The sequence below is a fragment of the Nerophis ophidion genome, linkage group LG14, assembly GCF_033978795.1.
Source record: "Nerophis ophidion isolate RoL-2023_Sa linkage group LG14, RoL_Noph_v1.0, whole genome shotgun sequence".
Taxonomy (NCBI): Eukaryota; Metazoa; Chordata; class Actinopteri; order Syngnathiformes; family Syngnathidae; genus Nerophis; species Nerophis ophidion.
Window position 1 is genome coordinate 37463575 of NC_084624.1, and position 22745 is coordinate 37486319.

The 22745-nt window shown below is 41.5% G+C and overlaps 3 protein-coding genes across 5 annotated transcripts; 2 read left to right on the forward strand and 1 right to left on the reverse strand.

The window, feature by feature from the left end:
• Positions 1–936: 936 nt before the first annotated feature.
• dnajc1 (DnaJ (Hsp40) homolog, subfamily C, member 1) lies at positions 937–9626 on the forward strand. Of its 2 annotated transcripts, none has more exons than XM_061920585.1 (12): positions 937–1272; positions 2963–3064; positions 3137–3183; positions 4158–4323; positions 4407–4504; positions 4550–4670; positions 4736–4817; positions 4890–5053; positions 5131–5250; positions 5325–5373; positions 5445–5821; positions 9254–9626. In XM_061920585.1, the coding sequence occupies exons 1-12, from the start codon at positions 1132–1134 to the stop codon at positions 9320–9322; spliced, it is 1536 nt and encodes a 511-aa protein (XP_061776569.1). In that variant the 5' UTR covers positions 937–1131; the 3' UTR covers positions 9323–9626. The 2 variants fall into 2 exon arrangements, with proteins under 2 accessions (XP_061776569.1, XP_061776570.1); XM_061920586.1 differs by having other exon boundaries at positions 938–1272; positions 4577–4670.
• A 2545-nt stretch (positions 9627–12171) lies between these two features.
• lg14h7orf25 (linkage group 14 C7orf25 homolog) lies at positions 12172–15031 on the forward strand. Of its 2 annotated transcripts, none has more exons than XM_061920587.1 (2): positions 12172–12315; positions 13743–15031. In XM_061920587.1, exon 2 carries the CDS (start codon positions 13759–13761, stop codon positions 14995–14997), a length of 1239 nt encoding a protein of 412 aa, XP_061776571.1. In that variant the 5' UTR covers positions 12172–12315; positions 13743–13758; the 3' UTR covers positions 14998–15031. The 2 variants fall into 2 exon arrangements, with proteins under 2 accessions (XP_061776571.1, XP_061776572.1); XM_061920588.1 differs by lacking the exon at positions 12172–12315 and adding an exon at positions 12353–13168.
• Positions 15032–17711: 2680 nt separating this feature from the next.
• Positions 17712–22711, reverse strand: LOC133568576 (inositol monophosphatase 1-like). The gene is made up of 9 exons (XM_061920589.1): positions 21634–22711; positions 19136–19211; positions 18920–19059; positions 18756–18860; positions 18628–18673; positions 18462–18570; positions 18268–18376; positions 18038–18189; positions 17712–17970 (listed from the first exon to the last, which is right to left on the reverse strand). Exons 2-9 carry the CDS (start codon positions 19196–19198, stop codon positions 17846–17848), a joined length of 849 nt encoding a protein of 282 aa, XP_061776573.1. The 5' UTR covers positions 19199–19211; positions 21634–22711; the 3' UTR covers positions 17712–17845.
• Positions 22712–22745: the final 34 nt, after the last annotated feature.

Here is a 22745-nt window from a genome sequence, read left to right on the forward strand (position 1 = left end):
AGAAAATGGATGCATGGATCTATTCTGTTTTTATTTATACCATGATTTGATTAACGTGGACCCTGACTTAAACAACTTGAAAAACTATCGTATTTCCTTGAATTGCTGCAGGGCATATAGTATGCGCCTGCCTTGAATTACTGTCGGGTCAAACTCGCTGCGCAAAATAATTAGCGCATGCTTAGTATTACCGCCTGGTCAAACTCATGACGTCACGAGTGACACTTCCCCTGTTATCATTTTCAAAATGGAGGAGGCTGATTTCGACACCGGTAATTTGAAATCGCATAAAGGGAAGAAGCTTTAGTAGGATTTAAGGTCCAAGCTTACATCACGCTCAAATTTTTACTGCATGCCTTTGGTAAGTGCCATAGTGAAAAGAGGTTTTAAAATTACTAGCACATGCTTACTTTTACCGCATGCCTTTGATAAGCGCAGGAGTGAGGAGAGGTTTTAAATTAATTAGCGCCCCGGCGGCAATTCAAGGAAATACGGTAGTTATTCGGGTGTTACCATTTAGTGGTCAATAGTACGGAATATGTACTGAACTGTGTAATGTAGTAATAAAAGTTTCAATCAATCAATCAATAAATGTATGATTTACACAACGTGCCAACTTCACTGCATGGTTTTGGTATTGTACTTCCAGCCGCAATTACACTTTATTTGGCTCTTAATTTAAAACAGTTTTATCGCTAGAAAGCTTACACCTAATAGTCAACAAACATAATGCTCCGAAGTGCATCGCCTGGGGGCAATATTATCGAAAACTTTGAGAAAATGTTATTAAATTTGAACAATAAACTGTAAATGCTTATTTATAAGTTATTTACTTTTGTTATACTTATATACGAGTATAATTGTTTTGTTTTTTTAATGGAATTGAGCTGTGCGTTGTTCAAGTAGTCACGTGGTGTCAACTACGTCCGAGCTGTCGAGTATACGTCATACTCACGCAGGTCCATGGTGGTCACATGGCGTGGCCTAAAAAGAAGAAGCAAATAACGCCGTCAGAACGTCCGGAAAAGGCTTTTATTGTGACAGTGCGTCCGACCCGGGTGTGACTGGCGAACAACTTCCGTGCCAGTGACCCGCTGAGCTGGCTGTTCAGCGCGGTGCAAGCAGCACACGATGGCGGACTGGGTCGTGTTGCTCTCCGTGCTAGTGCTGTCTGCGTGTCCTCCCTCGGCCGCCTGGGACGCCGACATGGAGCTTCTCGACCTTGTCGAAGAGATCCCGGAGACCTTCTACCAATTTTTGTCGGTGGAGCAGGTTCGTACCAGTTCAACTGTCTCCATGGTAACAAGTCAATGGCGCCACTTATCAGTCCAGCTTGGTTTAACAGCTAGCTCATGCTAACGGCTAGCAGCACACTTATATTCCTTGAACATTATGAAAACACACGTAACATACCCACACACAAACTACTAGTAAAATATTAATGAACACAATAATACCACTAAAAACACATAAACCCAATACTAACACTAAATGGCAACACTAAATTGGCCCAAGTGTGTGAATGTGAGTGAATGTGGTCTGTCAATCTGTTGGCCCTGCGATGAGGTGGCGACTTGTCCAGGGTGTACCCCGCTTACCGCCCGAATGCAGCTGAGATATGCTCCAGCACCCCCCCCCCCCCCCCCCCCCCGAACCCGGAAAGGACAAGCGGTAGAAAATGGATGGATGGATGGCACAATACCTTACACACTATCAAAACAGATATTGGGCTTCACGGTGGTAGAGGGGTTAGTGCGTCTGCCTCACAATACGAAGTTCCTGCAGTCCTGGCTTCAAATCCTGGCTCGGGATCTTTCTGTGTGGAGTTTGCATGTTCTCCCCGTGAATGCGTGGGTTCCCTCCGGGTACTCCGGCTTCCTCCTACTTCCAAAGACATGCACTTGGGGATAGGTTGATTGGCAACACTAAATTGGCCCTAGTGTGTGAATGTGAGTCTGAATGTTGTCTGTCTATCTGTGTTGGCTCTGCGATGAGGTGGCGACTTGTCCAGGGTGTACCCCGCCTTCCACCCGATTGTAGCTGAGATAGGCGCAAGCGCCCCCCGCGACCCCAAAAGGTAATAAGCGGTAGAAAATGGATGGATGGATGGACTATCTAAATAATCAGTGGTTCTCAACCTTTTTTCAGTGATGTATCCCATGTGAACCTTTTTTTTAATTCCAAGTACCCCCTAATCAGATAAAAGCATTTTTGGTTGAAAAAAAGTAATAAAGAAGTAATATACAGCACTATGTCATTAGTTCCTCATTTATTAAATTGTATAACAGTGCAAACTATTGCTCATTTGTAGTGGTCTTTCTTGAACCATTTGGAAAAAAAGATATAAAAGTAACTAAACACTTGTTGAAAAATAAACAAGTGATTCAAATATAAATAAAGATTTCTACACATAGAAGAAATCATCAACTTAAAGTGCCCTCTTTGGGGATTGTAATAGAGATCCATCTGATTAATGAACTTAATTCTAAACATTTCTTCACAAAACAAGAAGTCTTTAACATGATTAACCTGTGTGATGACTGTATTATGCTGATAGTATATATTTGTACCATGAAATGATTAACGTGGACCCCGACTAAACAAGTTGAAAAACTTATTTGGGTGTTACCATTTAGTGGTCAATTGTACGGAATTTGTACTGAACTGTGCAATCTACTACTAAAAGTATCAATCAATCAATATTTATGAAACATGTCCACAAAAATCTAGCTGTCAACACTGAATATTGCCTTGTTGTATTTCTTTCCAGTTTATGAACTTACATTCATATTTTGTTGAAGTATCATTCAATAAATATTTTTATAAAGGATTTTTGAATTGTTGCTATTTTTAGAATATTTAAAAAAAAATCTCACGTACCCCTTGGCATACCTTCAAGTACCCCCAGGGGTACACGTACCCCCATTTGAGAACCACTGGTCTAAATAATGTGTGTGTTCAGGACGCCCCAGCAGCAGAAATCAAGAAGGCGTATCGACGCTTGTCCCTCGTTTTGCATCCTGACAAGAACAAGGATGCAGATGCAGAAAGCCAATTTCGACAGGTGATGACAATCGATCAATGACATCTATTGATGTAAACGCATATGAACGTGACGTTTGTGTTCACTTTGAAGTTGGTGGCCATTTACGAAGTCTTAAAAGATGAAGAGAGACGAAACAGGTGAGCTGTCAACTGATCTCAGTGTACGTGCACATTAGGGCTGGGCGATATTGGCTTTTTTTAATATCACAATATTTTTAAGCCATATCGCGATATACAATATATATTACGATATTTTGCCTTGGCCTTGAATGAACACTTGATGCATATAATCACAGCAGTATGATGATTCTATGTGTCTACATTAAAACATTCTTCATACTGCATTAATATATGCTACTTTTAAACTTTCATGCAGAGAGGGAAATCACAACTAAGTCAATAAACTAAAAGTATATTTTTTGTAAATTATTAAGCAATGGCACAAACCTTCAAGTCATTTCCAAAACATAAATTGCAAGATTGTCAGAGACATTTAAAGTGTCAAATAAAAATGAGCTGCATAATAGGAAATCAAATAGTATTCGTCCTTCACTATGTGGTACGTTACTACGGTTATTAAATTATCTTCATTCTCTAGCAGGTGACTTTTCAAATGATGCTACATATTAGCAGTAATGCTACTTTTTATAGCAACGCTTTCGCCCCACACATGACAAATTACGGTTGTCTGTTCGACATATTCCCACTTGAAGCCGATTCACCGCCAGACGATGGACCCTCTGCTGTTTTTATTGGGAATTAAGTCTTCCTTCATTTGTTACCAGATCCGCACCATCTTTCTCGTACGGCTACGATAGCAGCTAATGTTAGCCACGCCGCTACCTCTCTGGTGGGCAAGGGCGTGTATGTGACGTATGATGTGACAGTTGTGACGTATGTAAGAATGTGCGCCTGCTTGTCTGTGAGGAGAGACAGGAAAGAGTGAGAAGAGCCTGAATGCCCGCAGCTAAAAACTACTGCGTGAGAACGTATACCCGAATATTACGATAGTCATTTTCTAAATCGCAAAGAGACAAACCCGCAATATATATTGTATGGATCGATATATCGCCCAGCCCTAGTGCACATATTAATTGCCGACCTCCGCTCAGGTATGACGACATCCTGTTAAACGGACTTCCTGACTGGCGTCAGCCCGTCTTCTACTACCGACGTGTGAGGAAGATGAGTAACAGCGAGTTGGCCTTCCTCCTCTTCCTCATCCTCACTGTGGGGCACTATGTCGTCCTTTGGTCCATTTACCTGGAAAAACAGCTGGTGGGTGAGCCAAACGAAAGCCATCAGACACACACAGCCCATCAGGAAGTTGGTCACGTGACCTGAAGGGGAAATGTTTGTAGGATGAGGTGTTGAGTAAAAAGAAGAAAGAAAAGAAAAAGAAGATCAACTCTAAACTGGCAGAAGAAGTCAAGTGTACAGCACCAGACCGTCCCGACAGGTAGGACCGGTGTGACATCGCTGCTGTTTGGACCTCTCCTCTTAGTGCGCATTTGTCTAATGGTCTTTGCAGGGCTCAGGAGCGCCCCCAATGGCAGGACATTCTTCCTCTGAAAGTCAGCATGTGGATTTACCTGTCAATCAAACACATGCCACAAACCCTGCAGGTACACTTGTGGTCTGTGTGGTCCCGGTTGTGGTTAGTTTGAATGGTTCTTGTTGGTGTGTTCAGGAGGTCCAACAGTACTACAAAGACTACCAGCAGATGAAGCAGCATCAGAAGGAAGAAGAAGCTCAACAGGAAGTTGTGACCAGTAAATGATTTTTTTTTTCTTCCTTCCTTGTTTAAACTCACGTGACCTTTCACTTCCTGCCTGTCCTTCCAGGAGAGAAGAGGCCGAAGGTGAAGAAAGCAAAGATGGACTTTCCTGTGTATGTCCCATCAGAAGATGAGTTGAACTTTCAAAGTTACCAGCAGGCGGCATCCATTGAGGAAGTAGAAGACCAGCTGGATGAATGGCTGCAGGACCAGAGGCGTGCCACGAAGAAGGTAGCAGCTAAATAAAAATAGAGATTGGGAGGTGCTTAGGATGATGGCGCGAAGGTGAGATATGATGTTGTTGTTAGGCTTCAGAGTGGAGCGATGATGACATCAGCCTACTCAGCAGATTGATGGGCAAATTTCCAGGAGGAACACCAGGACGCTGGGAGAAAATCGCTCTTGAGCTGGGAAGATCTGTGACTGATGTAAGCCCCTTTTAGCGGAACGCTGCATCAAGACCTGCTTGTGTGCTTGGTGAAAATATTGTTTTCTTCAACAGGTGACCACCAAAGTCAAACAGGCCAAAGACAACGTCAACCTCAGCACAGGTAAACAAACCTGGATTCTCCTTGGTTTTCTACTACACCACATCTGGACCCTTATCTCTCTGCTGGTGCAGGTCTCGTCAAGCTGTCTGAGTTGAAGAAGCCCTCTATTTCTGCGAGGTCACTTCCTGTTTCTGACAATGTGTTGACACAAAGAGTGGGCGTGGCCAGTGGTGAGCAGCAGGAGGAATTGATTCCGGCGGCCAAGAGGAGGAACAAGAAGAACCTGGTAGCAGCAAACGAAGGGGAGCTCCGGGTCAGAGTTCGGAGACAGAAAGACTTCAACCCAGAAGAGGAGGATGAGGAGGGAGAGCCTCAAGAGAACAAACCGGACTTGATGGTTTGGACTCAGAACCAACAAAAGCTGCTGGAACTGGCCCTGCAACAGTTCCCCAGAGGAACCGCCGAGCGCTGGGACTGCATCGCCAAAGTGGTGCCAGGGAAAAGCAAGGTGAGCTTCGTGTTTTGTCTGAAAACAGGGTTCCTGCGGAGTCTTGGAAACTCTAAAATCCAATTTAAGGCCTTAAACTGTCTTAAAGTTAAAAGTTAAAGTACCAATGATTGTCACACACACACTTGGTGTGGTGAAATTTGTCCTCTGCATTTGACCCATCCCCTTGTTCAACCCCTGGGAGGTGAGGGGAGCAGTGGGCAGCAGTCCCATTTTTATGGTCTCTGGCATGACTTGGCCTGGGTTTGAACCCACAACCTACCGATTTCAGGGCGGACTCTCTAACCACTAGTCCACTGAGTAGGTACAACCATGAAATGTCTATAAAAATACAATCACGAAATGTCTAAAAAAAATTATTGACATTGTGTTTATTTAAAACAAATCCATAAAAAGTATGTGATGGTATTGTAGATACAACGGCGTTGCGGTTTCAAAATCTTTATCATGGCTGGTCTGCGGGATTGCAATGTGGGGGCGTGGAACGCCATTAGGGAAGAGAAGGGAAGCAGGGAGTGAAGTGTGTTCCACTTTGTAGTAGATAACAGGAATTGTTTTTTAAAAATCCTAATAAATGTTTGAGTTATGTTGCTAACAAACAAACTGGCAAAAACAAACTCTGTGGCAGAGGTATAAAGCGTGCCACGTTCATCTCGAGCGTTTCAAGCCAAAACATTGAAGGTGCGCCAGGCAGAGGGAAAGCACCTGCTGCACACCAAACTACTTGTTAAGCTACCATCACCCAGAGAAAATCAAGCCAGCTAAGATAAAAATCCATTTGTGATGTATTTACATTATAACAATTTCAAATGTGAGTTAACTTTTCTGAAAAACTTCTTTTTCCAAACTGTAAAAATGTCCAATGTAGTGGAAATTGCTTCTCAGAAAGTAAAAGTTGAGAGACACAGTGGATGTTGCCACACAATTCTTTACACCTAAAAATAAAATGTAGTAATAAATATGACCATAACATTTGAGCATTGTTTTTACAGTAAGTGTGATAATCGTAAATAACCCTGCTACTTAATTTGACATACTATGCCATTTTTAAGTTAGTTTTTTTGGACATCCATCCATCCATTTTCTACCCCTTGTCCCTTTTGGGGTCGCGGTGGGTGCTGGAGCCCGCAATATCGTACAGTGGCCTTAACACCGTCATAATATAGTACCATGAGATTCTGATATTGTTACATTCCTAATAAACTTCAGTCTGGTTTTTAAATGTTTAAGGGTGCTATTCAGAGGTGGGAATCTTTGGGCACCTTACGATACGATTCAAGAGCTACGATTTTATTAAAAATCTTTAATTTATATATGTTATTGTAGTTTTACATTCATTTTCGTTTGACTAAATAAGCGTTTATCAATTGCAACTTTTAAAACAGTGCATTTGTAATAAGAAAAAGGTAAATTAAATGCCATCACATTTATTAAATTAATGGAAATGTGTGCAAATCTGGAACATAAGTGCCCTAAAATAAAGTAGCTGCTCGGATCTCTCATGATGTGGCTCATATCATTTTGAAACTGTCTGCATTACTTTCTTTACAATTAACATATAAATTATTGACGTTTACTAATCGATTTTATAATAACCCAGTTTGAATTGTGAATGCATCTAATAATCGATTACCTCTAGTGCTAATCATAACTACAAAACATTGTAAACAATGCGGTGAACTGAATGTACAGGGATAGACTTATAACCCCCAAAGGAGAGTTATGTGGTGCTAATTGCAGAATAAGAGTCACACTGTGATATGTTTACTAGTGAAATCATAGTAATAAACAACAGAATAGTAATCTACTCACAGCAATACAACTAATACAATGCTGTCATTCAATGATACATTTTATCGCTTTTTATTTGTTCCAATAATTTTAGGTCCACGTACCCTTCCATCCATCCATCCATTTTCTACCGCTTATTCCCTTTTGGGGTCGCGGGGGGCGCTGGCGCCTATCTCAGCTACAATCGGGCGGAAGGCAGGGTACACCCTGGACAAGTCGCCACCTCATACCTTGTCTTTTCTCCAAGCCTCATACAGCAATTGAAATTAAAAACGACAAGTGGTTGTTAGCTCCCAAATCAGTTTTGTTTGGGTGAGGACCAGAAAAGCATGGGAAGTGAACATCATATTGTCATGCTGAAGTAATGACTAGTCTTTCTTTATAAGCAGTATTTTGCAAAAGTTTCACTAAAAAACTGATGAGTTGAGCAAGTTTGAATGTTATCCATTCTTCCCATCAAAATTCTAATCGCCTTCTTTCAACAGTTGCTGTGTCTGCGCTCCCTGTTTTGTCACAACTCGGTCAGACGATAGTATTGTACATGTTTTTCTGTATTTGCTCAATCCTTACAACACTGCACAAGTCAAACATTTAGTTTTTGCTGAGATGCCAAGAGTCCCCTTCACTGACAATATATTGTTGTGCTTTCAATGGCTGACGTCACGTAGAAACATTCGATATGAAACACCTTCTGCAATCAGACTCTAGAACATTGGGCATTAAAGCATTGAGATTCAATGGCAAATTGGAAAAATGGCAATTGCGATTTTTTAATATTTATTTCAGAGTTTCAAACCTATTTAAGTTTACAAAAGAAAAGCTTCTGGTGTTTTTAGTTGGGTTAAGCATTTTTTTTCTATGTGAAAGAGCAGTGAATGATTTCATGCACTGTATTTACAATTGATTACTTTTTTTCATTATGGTTTTAAATTTGACTTGCTGAAACCTGCACAGACCCTGAAAACTGAAAGATTGAAAATAATTCAGTGTTCATTTCTGCAAACCTCTTAATGTGACGACACACTTGTAAATAAAGTCATGGCGTGAAAGGAAAAAGTACCATGTATGTCAAAAAAATAATCGGATCAGATTAATTGTGATTCTTATTTGTAACGATTCTTAATCAATTTGAATATATATATATATATATATATATATATATATATATATATATATATATATTTTTTTTTTTTGTCCTGTCCAGCCATTAGATTGTTGATGTAGATGCCCATATTTCCTGTACAGATTTACTTTAGAAAAGGGAAGTGTTGGATAATTCTCTTGTGTTCTTCTTTGTATTTGACTATTTTTTTAAATGTTTTGGAAGAATTTTATTAAAACAAGTTTTTTTTTATATAACATTGAATTTGATCGGAGCTGTTTATCTGTTTTACTGAGGAATTTAATGAATCATAGAGCTGGCATCCAATGGCATTAAAAAAAAAAAAAGTATAGATTTTGAATTTAAAATAGTTTTTAATCTATTCTATTCTAAATGGAATCGTGTGGTGCCCAAAAATTCACAGCCCTAAAAAGTACTTTTTAGTATTACAAAGTATCAGGAATAGGCGAAAGTAGTATAAAAAAGTGAGCAATGTCTATTCTACAGGATGACATGATGAGTTTCTGTCTTGCATTCAGGAGGACTGCATAGTTCGTTACAAGATCTTGGCGGAACTTGTCCAGAAAAGGAAGCAAGCAAAGAGCTGATGAAGTCTGACATGGCCTCCCACTGTGACCCCTGACCTTCCGTGCATCAAGTGGCCCCTGATTGGAAGATTAGGCTGTTTGTCACATGAATTTGGACTTCATTGCTTTATGTGCCTTATGTCCTCAGCATAACAGTCAGTGAATAAAAATATTTATTATTAAACCATTGCATATATTCCTACACTCTTCATGATGCTTTGGATTGCCAGCTTCGAACTTGTTTGTAAGATAGTTGTGATGCAATTGAATTACAATATTCTCTGTATGACCGTACTGTTTTGAATGAATACCAGTGTTCTCCTGAGTGTGCATATTTGTTTTTCTACAATTGAAGAACAATTTTCTAAAGCCCATATTTATTGTTTCTAGTTATTATAAATAACGTTTTATCTGTACTATGATCATCCCATTGAAATTATTTGAAATAATTATGAAAATAATGTGTTAGGCGGGGTACACCCTGAAAAAGTCAAGGGACAAGCGGTAGGAAATGGATGGATGGATAAAAATAATGGATTAGGTTAATATGACAGCAGCATGGTGGGCCAAGGGGATAGTGCGTGTACCTCACAATACGAAGGTCCTTGGTTCGATCCTGGGCTTGGTATCTTTCTCTGGAGTTCACATGTTCTCCCCACTGTCGTGTATTCCGGCTTCCTCCCACCTCCAAAGACATGCACCTGGGAATAGGTTGATTGGGAACACTAAATTGGCCCTAGTGAATGTTGTCTGACCCATAAAGGGACAAGCGGTAGAAAACGGATGCCGCGACCCATAAAAGGACAAGTGTAGAAAATGGATAGATCATTTAATTGCTTTGCAAATTTCAGTCTCTCTTTTTGTCCACATGTATCACTACTTTAGCTGTAATAATTGCACTTGTCTAATTGTTGCTGCTACAAAACATACCAATATTCTTACTTAATACATGTGTTAAGTGAGAATATTGGTATTTTTTTTGTAGCAGCAACAATTAGACATAAGTGGAAACATTACACCTAATGCAGTCATATAGACAAAAATGGAGATTGTAGTTGAAGCAATACTTGAATGTTATCCATTAATTATAATACAGATAAAACCTATTTAGCTTAAGCAATATAGTATGCATATTTTACATGTTTCTAGGATCTGCGTATATATGTATATCATCTACACGTAAGAAATATGTATATATATTATCTACACTTGTCTATGATCTACGCAATATACGTTAATGATATATGCACCAATACGTGTATTTCTGCATATACTGAATGTCTGATCTAAGAAATGTATATGATCTACACCAGGGGTCACCAACCTTTTTGAAACCAAGAGTTACTTCTTGGGTACTGATTAATGCGAAGGGCTACCAGTTTGATACATACTTAAATAAATTGCCAGAAACTCAATTTACCTTTAATAAATCTATATATACATTTTAAAAAAAGGGTATTTCTGTGTCATTCCGTCGTACATTTTAATTTTTTTTTCCTTTTATGGAAGGTTTTTTGTAGAGAATAAATGATGAAAAAACACTTAAATGAACGGTTTGAAAGAGGACAAAACAGGAAAAAAAAATGTATTTAAATTTTGAAACATAGTTTATCTTCAATTTCAACTCTTTAAAATTCAACCGAAAAAAAAGAAGAGAAAAACTAGCTAATTCGAATCTTTATGAAAAAAAAAAAATAATAATTTATGGAACATCATTAGTAATTTTTCCTGATTAATATTAATTTTAGAATTTTGATGACATGTTTTAAATAGGCTATAATCCAATAAGCACTTTGTTAGAATATATAACAAATTGGACCAAGCTATATTTCTAACAAAGACAAATCATTATTTCTTGTAGATTTTCCAGAACAACATTTTTTAAAAGAAATTCAAAAGACTTTGAAATATGATTTAAATTTGATTCTACAGATTTTGTAGATTTCCAGACACTAGTGATTTAGGGCTATATAAATAATCATTGATTGATTGATTGATTGATTGATATGCCAGAATAATTTTTTGTGAATTTCAATCATAATAAGTTTGAAGAAATATTTCACAAATATTCTTCGTCGAAAAAACAGAAGCTAAAATGAAGAATTAAATTAAATTTTATTTATTATTCTTTACAATAAAAAATATAAATTTACTTGAACATTGATTTAAATTGTAAGGAAAGACGAGGGAGGAAATTAAAAGGTATATGTGTTTAAAAATCCTAAAATCTTTTTTAAGGTTGTATTTTTTCTCTAAAATTGTCTTTCTGAAAGTTATAAGAAGCAAAGTAAAAAAAAAAAATAATAATTTAAACAAGTGAAGACCAAGTCTTTAAAATATTTTCTTGGATATTCAAATTCTATTGGAGTTTTGTCTCTCTTAGAATTAAAAATGTCGAGCAAAGCGAGACCAGCTTGCTAGTAAATAAATACAATTTAAAAAATAGAGGCAGCTCACTGGTAAGTGCTGCTATTTGAGCTATTTTTAGAACAGGCCAGCGGGCTACTCATCTGGTGCTTACGTTGGTGACCCCTGCGTTTAATCCGTATTATATTATTGCTTCAACTACAACTAATCTCCATTTTTGTCTATATGACTGCATTAGGTGTAATGCTTCCACTTATGTGTAATTGTTGCTGCTACAAAAAATAACAATAAAAATTATCACTTCATACACACTTGCTTCAGCTAAAGACTGATTTTGGGGCGTGTCATTTCCACCGTGCTGTCGGTTTTAGTACAATTAAACACATTCAAAAGATATACAAATGAAAACAAAGTAAATCATCAGCGTTACGTACGCCTCGACGTAATACCCAAGTTAATGATTTTGATGCTTATTCTAACACTAATACATTTTATTCTCATGTATACGTAACATCGGAAGCACTTTGCCTGGAAACACGTAATATTAGCCTGCTTAACAGGAAGTCGGTCTGTTGTTTTTCCGGTTAGAAGCGAAAGAAGGAAGCTGTTAGCATTAGCTGATCTAAACCACACACGTCACCGACACAGTAAGTTTTCGTCAGGTTGATCCATTTAACTATATCGTGTGTTTGTGTATATGTTCAGTAGTAATAATTAATAGTAGGGACATAGTAAAAGGTAATTAATCTCGAATAATGTCAATCAAGCGAGGTTAAATCAATTAAGTGCTGACGTTCCCACTAGAGTCACGTTGGTTTGGCTACGATTTAAATACTATTTCTGAAAGAAACCCAACACCCAAGTCTTTACTTTTTACTTGTTTGCAAGCACACTTGATTTAACAAGGCCAGATTAATTAAAGGACTACTGAAATTAGATTTTCTTATTTAAAGGGGGATAGCAGGTCCATTCTATGTGTCATACTTGATCATTTCGCGATATTGCCATATTTTTGCTGAAAGGATTTAATAGAGAACATCCACGATAAAGTTCGCAACTTTAGGTCGCTAATAAAAAAGCCTTGCCTTTACCGGGAGTAGCAGATGATGTGCGCGTGACGTCTCTGGTTGTAGGGCTCCTCACATCCTCACATTGTTTACATTCATAGCCAGCAGCAGCTAGAGTTATTCGGACAGAGAAAGCGACAATTTCCCCTTTAATTTGAGCGAGGATGAAAGATTCGTGGATGAGGAAATTTAGAGTGAAGGCCTAGAAAATGAAAAAAAAAAGGCGAGGGCAGTGAGAGCGATTCAGATGTTTTTAGACACATTTACTAGGATAATTCTGGGAAATCCCTTATCTGCCTATTGTGTTACTAGTGTTTTAGTGTGTTAAATAGTACCTTAAAGTTGGAGCCTTGTGGCCACGGGTGTGTTGACGCCAGAGTCTCTGAGAGAAGTCACGGCAGCTGCAGGAGGACGCTAGCTCCGCTGATATCCGGTAAGAGGCGAATTATTTCCACAATTTTCCCACCGAAAACTGCCGGTTGACATGTAGTCGGGATCCATGTTCGCTTGACCGCTCTGATCCATAGTAAAGCTTCACCTCTGGGAATTTTAAACAAGGAAACACCGTGTGTTTGTGTGGCTAAAGGCTAAAAGCTTCCCACCTCCATCTTTCTACTTTGACTTCTCCATTATTAATTGAACAAATTGCAAAAGATTCAGCAACACAGATGTCCAAAATACTGTGTAATTGCGCCATGAAAAGAGACGACTTTTAGCCGTAAGTGGTGCTGGGCTAATATGTCCCCTCCAACCAATAACGTCACAAACACGCGACATCATCGCGTCATCATTCCGCGACGTTTTCAACAGGAAACTCCGCGGGAAATTTAAAATTGTAATTTAGTAAACTAAACTGGCCGTAGTGGCATGTGTTGCAATGTTAATATTTCATCATTGATATATAAACTATCAGACTGCGTGGTCGGTAGTAGTGGGTTTCAGTAGGCCTTTAAGGTTGGTATACGGATCAGACTGCAGGTTTCACCATGTGGTCTTCCTGTCCTCAGGTAAGATGTCTCCACCATGTCTCTGAAGGCCATGTTACAGGAGAGAATTGGCGTGGCCAAAACGCTGTGTCAAAGGGCCGAGAAGCTCAATCCCTCTGTGGAAGGCAGAGGAAAATTATGCAGCAAACTGCGAGCAGAGCTCCGCTTCCTGAGGCGAGTGGAGAGTGGCGAACTGCTCATCAAAGAGTCTCACTTGCACAGCACCAATCTGACCCACCTGACCGCCATCGTGGAGTCTGCCGAGAGCCTTGAGGACGTGGTCGCCGTGCTGCATGTCTTCTCCTACCAGGACGCCGCCAGCCGCAAACAGACGCTGGTGGTGGACGTGGTGGCCAACGGTGGGCACACCTGGGTCAAGGCGGTGGGCAGGAAGGCTGAGGCACTACACAACATCTGGCAGGGGCGGGGCCAGTACGGCATCAAGAGCATCATCCGACAAGCGGAGGACTTTGTGCAGGCGAGCTGCCAGCAGCCCGTTCAATACCTCCACCCCCACGTCGTCTTCGCCTTTTACAACGGCGTGTCCAGCCCCATGGCGGAGCGCCTGAAGGACATGGGCGTGTCTGTCCGCGGTGACATCGTAGCCGTAAACGCGGTGCTGACAGAGGAAGACGATGATGAAAACGATGAGGAGCATGAGGAGGAAGAGGAGTCCGAGCTGACCAGAGTGGACCGCGACAACGTTGTGGCAAGCCTGGCATTCCCTACACAAGTCCGCACCGAAGAGTGTCCCCGCGTCAACCTGGACATCACCACGCTCATCGCCTACGTGTCATCGCTGAGTCACGGCCGCTGTCACTTCACCTTCAGAGAGCACGTTCTCACTGAGCAGGCCGCTCAGGAGCGCCGTCAGCAGGTGTTGCCACAACTCGACGCTTTCATGGCGGGGAAGGAGTTGTACGCCTGCGCCGCTGCCGTCCAGGACTTCCAGCTCATCCTGGATACGCTGGGCGGGCCCGGCGAGAAGGAGCGCGCTCGTCAGCTGCTGGACCGCCTCCACCTGGTGGATGACCGGCCTTCAGAGCGGGCATTGCGCCTCACGCCGAGTGCCAAGGTCAACCGCCGCTCCCTCTTGATTTTTGGCACCGGAGACTCGCTGCAGGCGGTCACCATGACGGCAAACAGTCGCTTTGTCAGGGCAGCGGCTAATCAGGACGTCCGGTTCAGCGTGTTCATCCACCAACCGCGAGCTTTGACTGAGGGCAAAGAGTGGAGGGCCAAGCCAATCAGTGCAGCAGCTGATGGGAGTTCATAAAGTGTTCAAACTTGAATAAAGCATACATAAAATTCCTGCTTTTTCTTTCCTTACTGTAGTTTACTTATTATACCAAGAAAAGTAAGCAATTAACTACAGTGGTACCTCAACTTAAAGAGTGTTTTGAGACAAGAACTGTCTCTCGGCTAATTGTTATGCTTTGAGTTACAAGCAATATTTGAGTGACAAGCTTCCCCGCCATTAGTTAATGTTGCAAATGTCACAGCAAGGCCCATGAGATCCGACCAAAATATCGGATTTTAGTCGCTGGCATTACTTTACAGAGTTTGACTTCAATTTGTTGTCCAATCATTGGAAGGAATAGCTCGAGTGTGAAGGACAGTACTGAGAAAAAGTGGACGATATTCACTGAATTAAAGAAAGAAACCATCAAAACGTGACAGGGTGTGTCGGCAACATGCAAAGCAATTTGACATTATCACTGGCATTCCCTACACAAGTCTGCACCGAAGAGTGTCCCCGCGTCAACCTAATGCCAGTCAAGAATGTTAAAATACTGTATTTTTTTTAATGGAGCAATAAAAATTGCACTATTGATAATAATTACCTCTATTATAAACATTACAATAGTTTCAAATGCAACAATACATATATGTAATGATAACTTGAATTACAAAAGAAAACTGATGAACGGAGGGAAAGAAAGAGAAGTGATATTTACTAACCTTGTAGATTGTTATAGTAAAAATAAGTTACGCTTTTTCAGTGTGCTGTTGTTTACCCAGTTTCCTCTAGGGGAACAACGTTAATATACGTTTGATGAAACGTGATTATATATGCATGAGTCTATATGTGCTTGTGTACGTACAGTATGTGTATATTTATGTTTGTACCGTGAATGAGCGTGTGGATGTTGAGACTTTTATTAGTAGATTGCACAGTACAGTACATATTCCGTACAATTGACCACTAAATGGTAACACCCGAATAAGTTTTTCAACTTCTTTAAGTTGGGGTCCACATTAATCAACTCATGGTATGTATGTACCGTGTATCTATGTACTGTATTTGTGTATGTATGTGGGTAATTACCTATGTGTGCTCATATGTATGTATATATATGTATGAATGAGGGAGTGTGTACGTACAATATATCCAGGCCAGCGGCAGGCTGTAGACTGAGGTGCCCAACAGAGGACAACCCTCAAGCCAGTGAGAGATCACACCCCACATGGGCAGTAGGACGGTGCGCCCTACCAGCAACGGGGACCCCACGTGGCCAATCCCTATCAGGAGAACACGGCCAAGCACGGGGTCACAGGAACCACCCACCTCACCCGCAGGCACCTCAACAATGGAGATGGAAAATCCAGCAACTGCCCTGGCGGATCCTCCGCCTGAGGAAAGAGGAAGAAAAAAGGAAGAAAAAGAAAAACAAGGAGATCACAGGAACAATGACAGACAAGGTCACAACCCCAGCAGCTGGCCGCCTTGCAACACCGCAAAATACGTTGCAGCGCACCAAGATGCCATGATAGACACTGGGACTAGACCCAGCAGGGCCCAACCAAGACGAGCATTCGGAAGTAAAATATAAAATAATATACATTAATAATGTTAAAATAATATCAAAACAGCAGATAATTGTTCATAAAAATATGGAAAAGCTGATGGTGTGTTTGATGAAGAAGCAGCTGAAAGGAGATACTCTCCAGGGTAAATACTGCACATTATTAAATTACTTCATAAAACTACTGTGGTTGTTAGTATTACATTATATTGTATTGTTTTAATACAATATTTATTGAATAAAAGTTAGTTTTTCTTTTTAAAAGGCATGTCATGTTAAATGTGTACTGTCTTCAGGGGGCCAAGAACTAATTAAATTGATTTCAATTCATTTCAATGGGAGATGTTATCATACAAGATGCAAGTGTTTTCAGTTAAGAGCTCCATCAAAGAACCAAGCACTCTCGTAAGATGAGGTACTACTGTACTGTACTTCCTTTAATAATGACTAGTGGTGCCACAAGATGGCAGTCCATACTTAACCGGGGGCCATCGTGTTACATTTTGTGTTACAACGCACTCTCATATGTTATTATTACTGCATAAAAATAAAAATGACTAGTTTTGTGTGTGTGGTGAGAAAGAACATCACTTTAGATATTTTTAGTTAACTTAATTCCCAAGCCTGAGGCAGACTTCCGAAGGCGGTGCGTCAAAGAAAAAGAAAGTCAAATCACACAAGGTTGAGAAAGTGTGGTCTAAGCCGCTCAAACACCGCGACCATCATGAAGGATAAAGACGGTATCTTATAAAATGTGACATAATTGACTCCTCTGAAATGGGACGGTAGTAAGTAACCAAGCAGCACATTGGGGTCATTATTGTCAATTGGAGAACTTTGCTGGAATCCATCCATCCATTTTCTAACACTTGTCCCCTTCGTGGTCGCGGAGGGTGCTGTAGCCTATCTCAGCTGCATTTGGGCGGAAGGCAGGGTACACCTTGGACAAGTCGCCACCTCATCGCAGGGCCAACACAGATAGACAGAAAACATTCACACTCACATTCACACACTAGAATACTGTCTGGTATTCATTTTAATTTATGTTTAATAGTTATTTAATGCATATGATTATTACAAATCCACTAGTTTGCTCGACACCTGGTACTACCTGCAGTTTAGTAAAAGCTTCTGGAAAAGGAATGAGTTTGTGTGATGCTTTACTTGGATGAAAAGATCAAAGTCAGTGGATGAAGTCTTTTAATGTGAAATGTGCTCGTAAAATGGAAGTAGCAAAGTCTTACTTGCTGCTCATTTGAAGTCTCCCAGTGAATATTTTGGGATGTTTAGGTAGTTTGCTTGACACGGGTCATGTCTTTACTCTGTGAGCGGCGCGTCGTCTCTAATCGGACGGAATGCATCGATTTCTTTGACGAGTCGCTCGGCGACTTTTTGATTGTTGGCAGCCAAAACTCGGCGGGACATCAAGTCCAACGGGCCTCCTGAACAAAAATAAGATTGAGAAGGGCGATGCACTGCGAAGAGGCGTCATGTGGACCCGCCTCTCACCCGCCACGTCCATGAGGACGCCGCCGGCCTCGGAGACGATGAGCGAACCCGCTGCGATGTCCCACACGTGGATGCCGATCTCGTAGTAAGCCTCCACGCAGCCGGACGCCACCAGGCACATGTTGATGGCTGCACTTCCTGCGCCACGCACCCTGGAATCAAAAGGTGCACACTTTCACGGGTTTGATGACTCAGGCGAATCAGAGAAGCTCCTGCTGTGGTCCTCGTACCCGTGGACAGGGATGCTGACAACTTTCTTAAGGCTGGAGAAGATCTTTTCCACGGTTTGCACGTCTCTGTTGGACCCAAACTCTGCAGCGATGAGAGCCTGGTGGATGTCTAAGAGGAAATCCCAAGTCACATTCCTGCTCACCCTGTTGTGTATTTAAATAAAAGGAGGTCATGTGAAAGATGGATGGAAGACCTTGCTGATTAGAAACTTGTAGAGGTTCTCCGTTGCAAAAGGCGCCCTTCCCTCGCCGTGCAGTGAACATTTGATCTTGGAGACAACTGTATACCACACCAAACTCCACCTGAGGAACGAGTGTGGTGAAGTAACTTTTCGGGATGTGAGTTCTGATCAGACCCACCTGTTTGTTGACAGAGAATCCGATGGACACGCCAACATACGGATAGCTGCAGAGGAGATGACACACAGCGTGAAGTTTAACGTGGGAGACTCGTCCAAAGATGTAGATGATGCACAGTTTTAGTTCACGTGTGAACAAAGTTGGTGGTGCCATCAATGGGGTCAATGATCCAGGTGGGACTGTCAGTCAAGGTGCAAACTTCTCCTGCGGCAACAGACTCCTCCCCTATAAAGCTGACAAGACATACCGGTTAAGCGTCATACGACAACACTCGAAATGTTTAACTTCACACCTGTGTTTTGGGAACTTCTCTTTCACAGACTGAATGATGAGCTTCTCCACCTTCTGGTCAGTCTGGGTCACCAGATCGACTGACGAACTTTTCACCATCACTGCTTCCTTATGAACGCTTTGCACAGCTTCCCGCACCACCTGATTAATAACATCCACCTAATCATCAATTTCACTCACTCATAATTTCCCAACACATCAATGTTGTGAGGCCCACCTGTCCAGCTTTTCTAGCCACAGCTACAGCGTGGTCCATGGCGCTCTGCCACACGTCGGCCATATTGGATGGACAGCTTGTGGACACACAGCAAGTATGCTATATCATGATATAATATTGGCAAATATCTTATATTCTACATAGGGCTGGGCGATATATCGATATACCTGATGTATCGCAGGGTCGTCTCTGTGCGATATAAAAATTACTATATCGTGATATTTGAGTATACATTCTCACGCAGTTGCTTTTAGCTGCAGGCATGGTGGAAGAGGGGTTAGTGCGTCTGCCTCACAATACGAAGGTCCGGAGAATTCCTGGGTTCAATCCCAGGCTCGGGATCTTTCTGTGTGGAGTTTACATGTCCTCCCCGTGACTGCGTGGGTTCCCTCCGGGTACTCCGGCTTCCTCCCACTTCCAAAGACATGCACCTGGGGATAGGTTGATTGGCAACACTAAATTGGCCCTAGTGTGTGAATGTGAGGTTGAATGTTGTCTGTCTATCTGTGTTGGCGACTTGTCCAGGGTGTACGCCGCCTTCCGCCCGATTGTAGCTGATATAGGCACCAGCGCCCCCCGCGACCCCAAAGGGAATAAGCGATAGAAAATGGATGGATGGGTATTACACTGCATACGTTTCCCACTCTTTCTTGTCTCTCCATCTCACAGAGATGTAAACCAAGCTCACCTTCTTACACACGTCACGTCTGCTACGTCATACGCCTTCGCGGAGCAGAGAGGTAGCGACATGGTAACGTTAGCTGTGATGCGAACAATGCGGTGCAGGTGGTCATGCGAGAGAGAGAAGATGTGAATCTGGTAACCAATGAAGGAAGAATTAATTGCCAAGAAAAACAGCACAGGGTCCATCGTCCGGCGGTGGTTTGGCTTCAAGTGGGAAGATGTTCAACATTTATGCGGCAAAAGCATTGCTACAAAAAGTAGCAGCACTGCTAATGTAGCATCATTTGAAAAGTCACCCGCTAGAGAATGAAGAGTGCTTGAAACTCTGCATGTCAACATCTCCGACCGGGGCCACACCAACAAAATGCCGAAGTAACTACTTCCAGATCAACACCGTATGAAAAAAAAAAGTCAACGGAAGAAGATAACGCCCGCAGAAACCTATTATGAAACTCATTTTAATTTGCCAGTTATTGAAATATCTTGTGTGACATCATGCACAGAAGAGAACTTTATTTGTTTTTAAATATTGTAGTGGCATTTTGTACAAAAAAGACACTTTAATTTAGTGTTGTTTTGATAGGTCATCCTCGTGACATCATTCACAAAAGTGCTCTTATATCTTTTTTTAAAATGTCTCTGACAATTTTGCACTTTCTGTTTTGGAAATAACATGAATGTCTGTGCCACTGCTTGATAACTGTTTAATAAATATAGTTTTGGTAAATTGAGTTAGTTGTGACTTCCCTCTCTGCATGAAAGTAAAAATGAGAATATATTACTGCAGTATGAGCTAGATTTTTTTAATGTAGACACATAGAATCATCATACTGGTGTGACTACCGTATTTCCTTAAATTGGCGCAGGGCATATAGTATGCGCCTGCCTTGAATTACTGCCGGGTCAAACTCGCTTCCCAAAATAATTAGCGCATGCTTAGTATTACTGCCTGGTCAAACTCGTGACGTCACGAGTGACACTTCCCCTGTCATCATTTTCAAAATGGAGGAGGCTGATTTCAATACCGGTAATTTGAAATCGCATAAAAGGAAGACGATTAAGAGCCATTCAGTAGGATTTAAGGTCTAAGCTTACATCACACTCAAATGTTTACTGCATACCTTTGGTAAGTGCCGGAGTGAGTAGAGGTTTTAAAATAATTAGCGCATGCTTACTTTTACCGCATGCCTTTGGTAAGCGCATGAGTGAGAAGAGGTTTTAAATGAATTAGCGCCCCGGCGGCAATTAAAGGAAATATGGTATATGCCGGGGCCCTGCGATGAGGTGGCGACTTCTCCAGGGTGTACGCCGCCTTCCGCCCGATTGTACCTGAAATAGGCGCCAGCGCCCCCCGCGACCCCAAAAGGGAATAAGCGGTAGGAAAAAAGATGGATGGATGGTATATGCCTCAAGTGTTCGTTTAAGGCTAAGGCAAAATATGGAGATATATATGGTGTATCGTCAAATGGCCTAAAAAAATATCGAGATCTTAATAAAAGGCCATATCGCCCAGCCCTAATTATACATGTGGAAAATAAGGTTTTGTGTTGTTATTATTGTCAGCTGCAGTGACCAGACACCAACGCTTAGAGGCACAACTGTTTTTTAATTTATTTATATAATGTTATTTTTATCAAAAGACTTTAGTTGGTACATCTTCATCACGTCTTGTAAGGGTAAATATGACATGAACATAAACATGAATTTGTCCAAACGGTAAACCCAAACAGCGTTCACATATTCATTTAAAACTGAACATGGAGTGGAAACAAAGCCTTTATACAAGAATAACGTTTTTAAATAAAAAAACGTACCTTGAACACCTTTAGTCAAGCTGTAGAGACGAGACTTGTCCTACTTGATGTTGCGGATCAATAGCTCTGCTCACTTCCGGGTTTTGTCTCGCTCACTTTTCCTACAGCCTGCGCTGCTGCCCTCTACTGGTCGCTGGTAGATTGGCATACTTGACACGCTGGTCAATCAATACGATTCATTCATATCAGGAATTTAGTAAAAGTACAAGAAAGTTTTTTTTTGCTTTTTTTTAATGGACAGAATATTGTAAAAAGTCAATGACCATTAAATTGACATGACCATTAAATTGACATATTAATATAAGAATGTATTAATCAAATCAGTCTATCTGTGTTTGCTCTGTGATGAGGTGGGGACAAGTGCAGCTGGGATAGGCTCTAGCCCTGCAGCCCTGTGACCCCGAGAGGGACAAGCAGTAGTAAATGGATGGATGGAATTGTCTAATCCAGCAGTGATGTCATAAAAAGTCAAGGTGATGAATGGATCGAGTGACTTTAACGTTTCACTACTTACGTATAAAATACTACACAGTCCAGCCTATCTTGCCGATTGTATTGTACCATATGTCCCGGCAAGAAATCTGCGTTCAAAGGACTCCGGCTTATTAGTGATTCCCAGAGCCCAAAAAAAGTGTGTGGGCTATAGAGCATTTTCCGTTCGGGCTCCAGTACCCTGGAATGCCCTCCCGGTAACAGTTTGAGATGCTACCTCAGTAGAAGCATTCAAGTCTCACCTTAAAACTCATTTGTATGATCTAGCCTTTAAATAGACTCCCTTTTTAGACCAGTTGATCTGCCGTTTCTTTTCTTTTTCTCCCCTGTCCCACTGGATGGGTCCGGCCATGGATGAGCTGCTAGCTGTCCTGAGTCGGGACCCAGGATGGACCGCTCGCCTGTGTATCGGTTGGGGACATCCCTGCGCTGCTGATCCGCCTCCGCTTGTGGTGGTTTCCTGCTGGCTCCACTGTGAACAGGACTCTCGCTGCTGTGTTGGATCCGCTTTGGACTGGACTCTTGCGACTGTGTTGGATCCATTATGGATTGAACTTTCACAGTATCATGTTAGATCTGCTCGACATCCATTGCCTCCGCTTCCCCTAGGGGGGAGGGTG

Excerpts from the sequence above, each read along its gene's own strand:
- dnajc1 (XM_061920585.1), top strand. The coding sequence starts at position 1,132 with ATGGCGGACTGGGTCGTGTTGCTCTCCGTGCTAGTGCTGTCTGCGTGT. Across the intron at positions 5,054-5,130 it reads AGAGGCGTGCCACGAAGAAG|GCTTCAGAGTGGAGCGATGA; the intron begins GTAGCAGCTAAA and ends TGTTGTTGTTAG. Across the intron at positions 5,251-5,324 it reads TGGGAAGATCTGTGACTGAT|GTGACCACCAAAGTCAAACA; the intron begins GTAAGCCCCTTT and ends TTTCTTCAACAG.
- lg14h7orf25 (XM_061920587.1), top strand. The coding sequence starts at position 13,759 with ATGTCTCTGAAGGCCATGTTACAGGAGAGAATTGGCGTGGCCAAAACG.
- LOC133568576 (XM_061920589.1), bottom strand. The coding sequence starts at position 19,198 with ATGGCCGACGTGTGGCAGAGCGCCATGGACCACGCTGTAGCTGTGGCT. Across the intron at positions 18,861-18,919 it reads GAGAAGTTCCCAAAACACAG|CTTTATAGGGGAGGAGTCTG; the intron begins GTGTGAAGTTAA and ends ATGTCTTGTCAG. Across the intron at positions 18,674-18,755 it reads ACCACCAACTTTGTTCACAC|CTATCCGTATGTTGGCGTGT; the intron begins GTGAACTAAAAC and ends TCTCCTCTGCAG.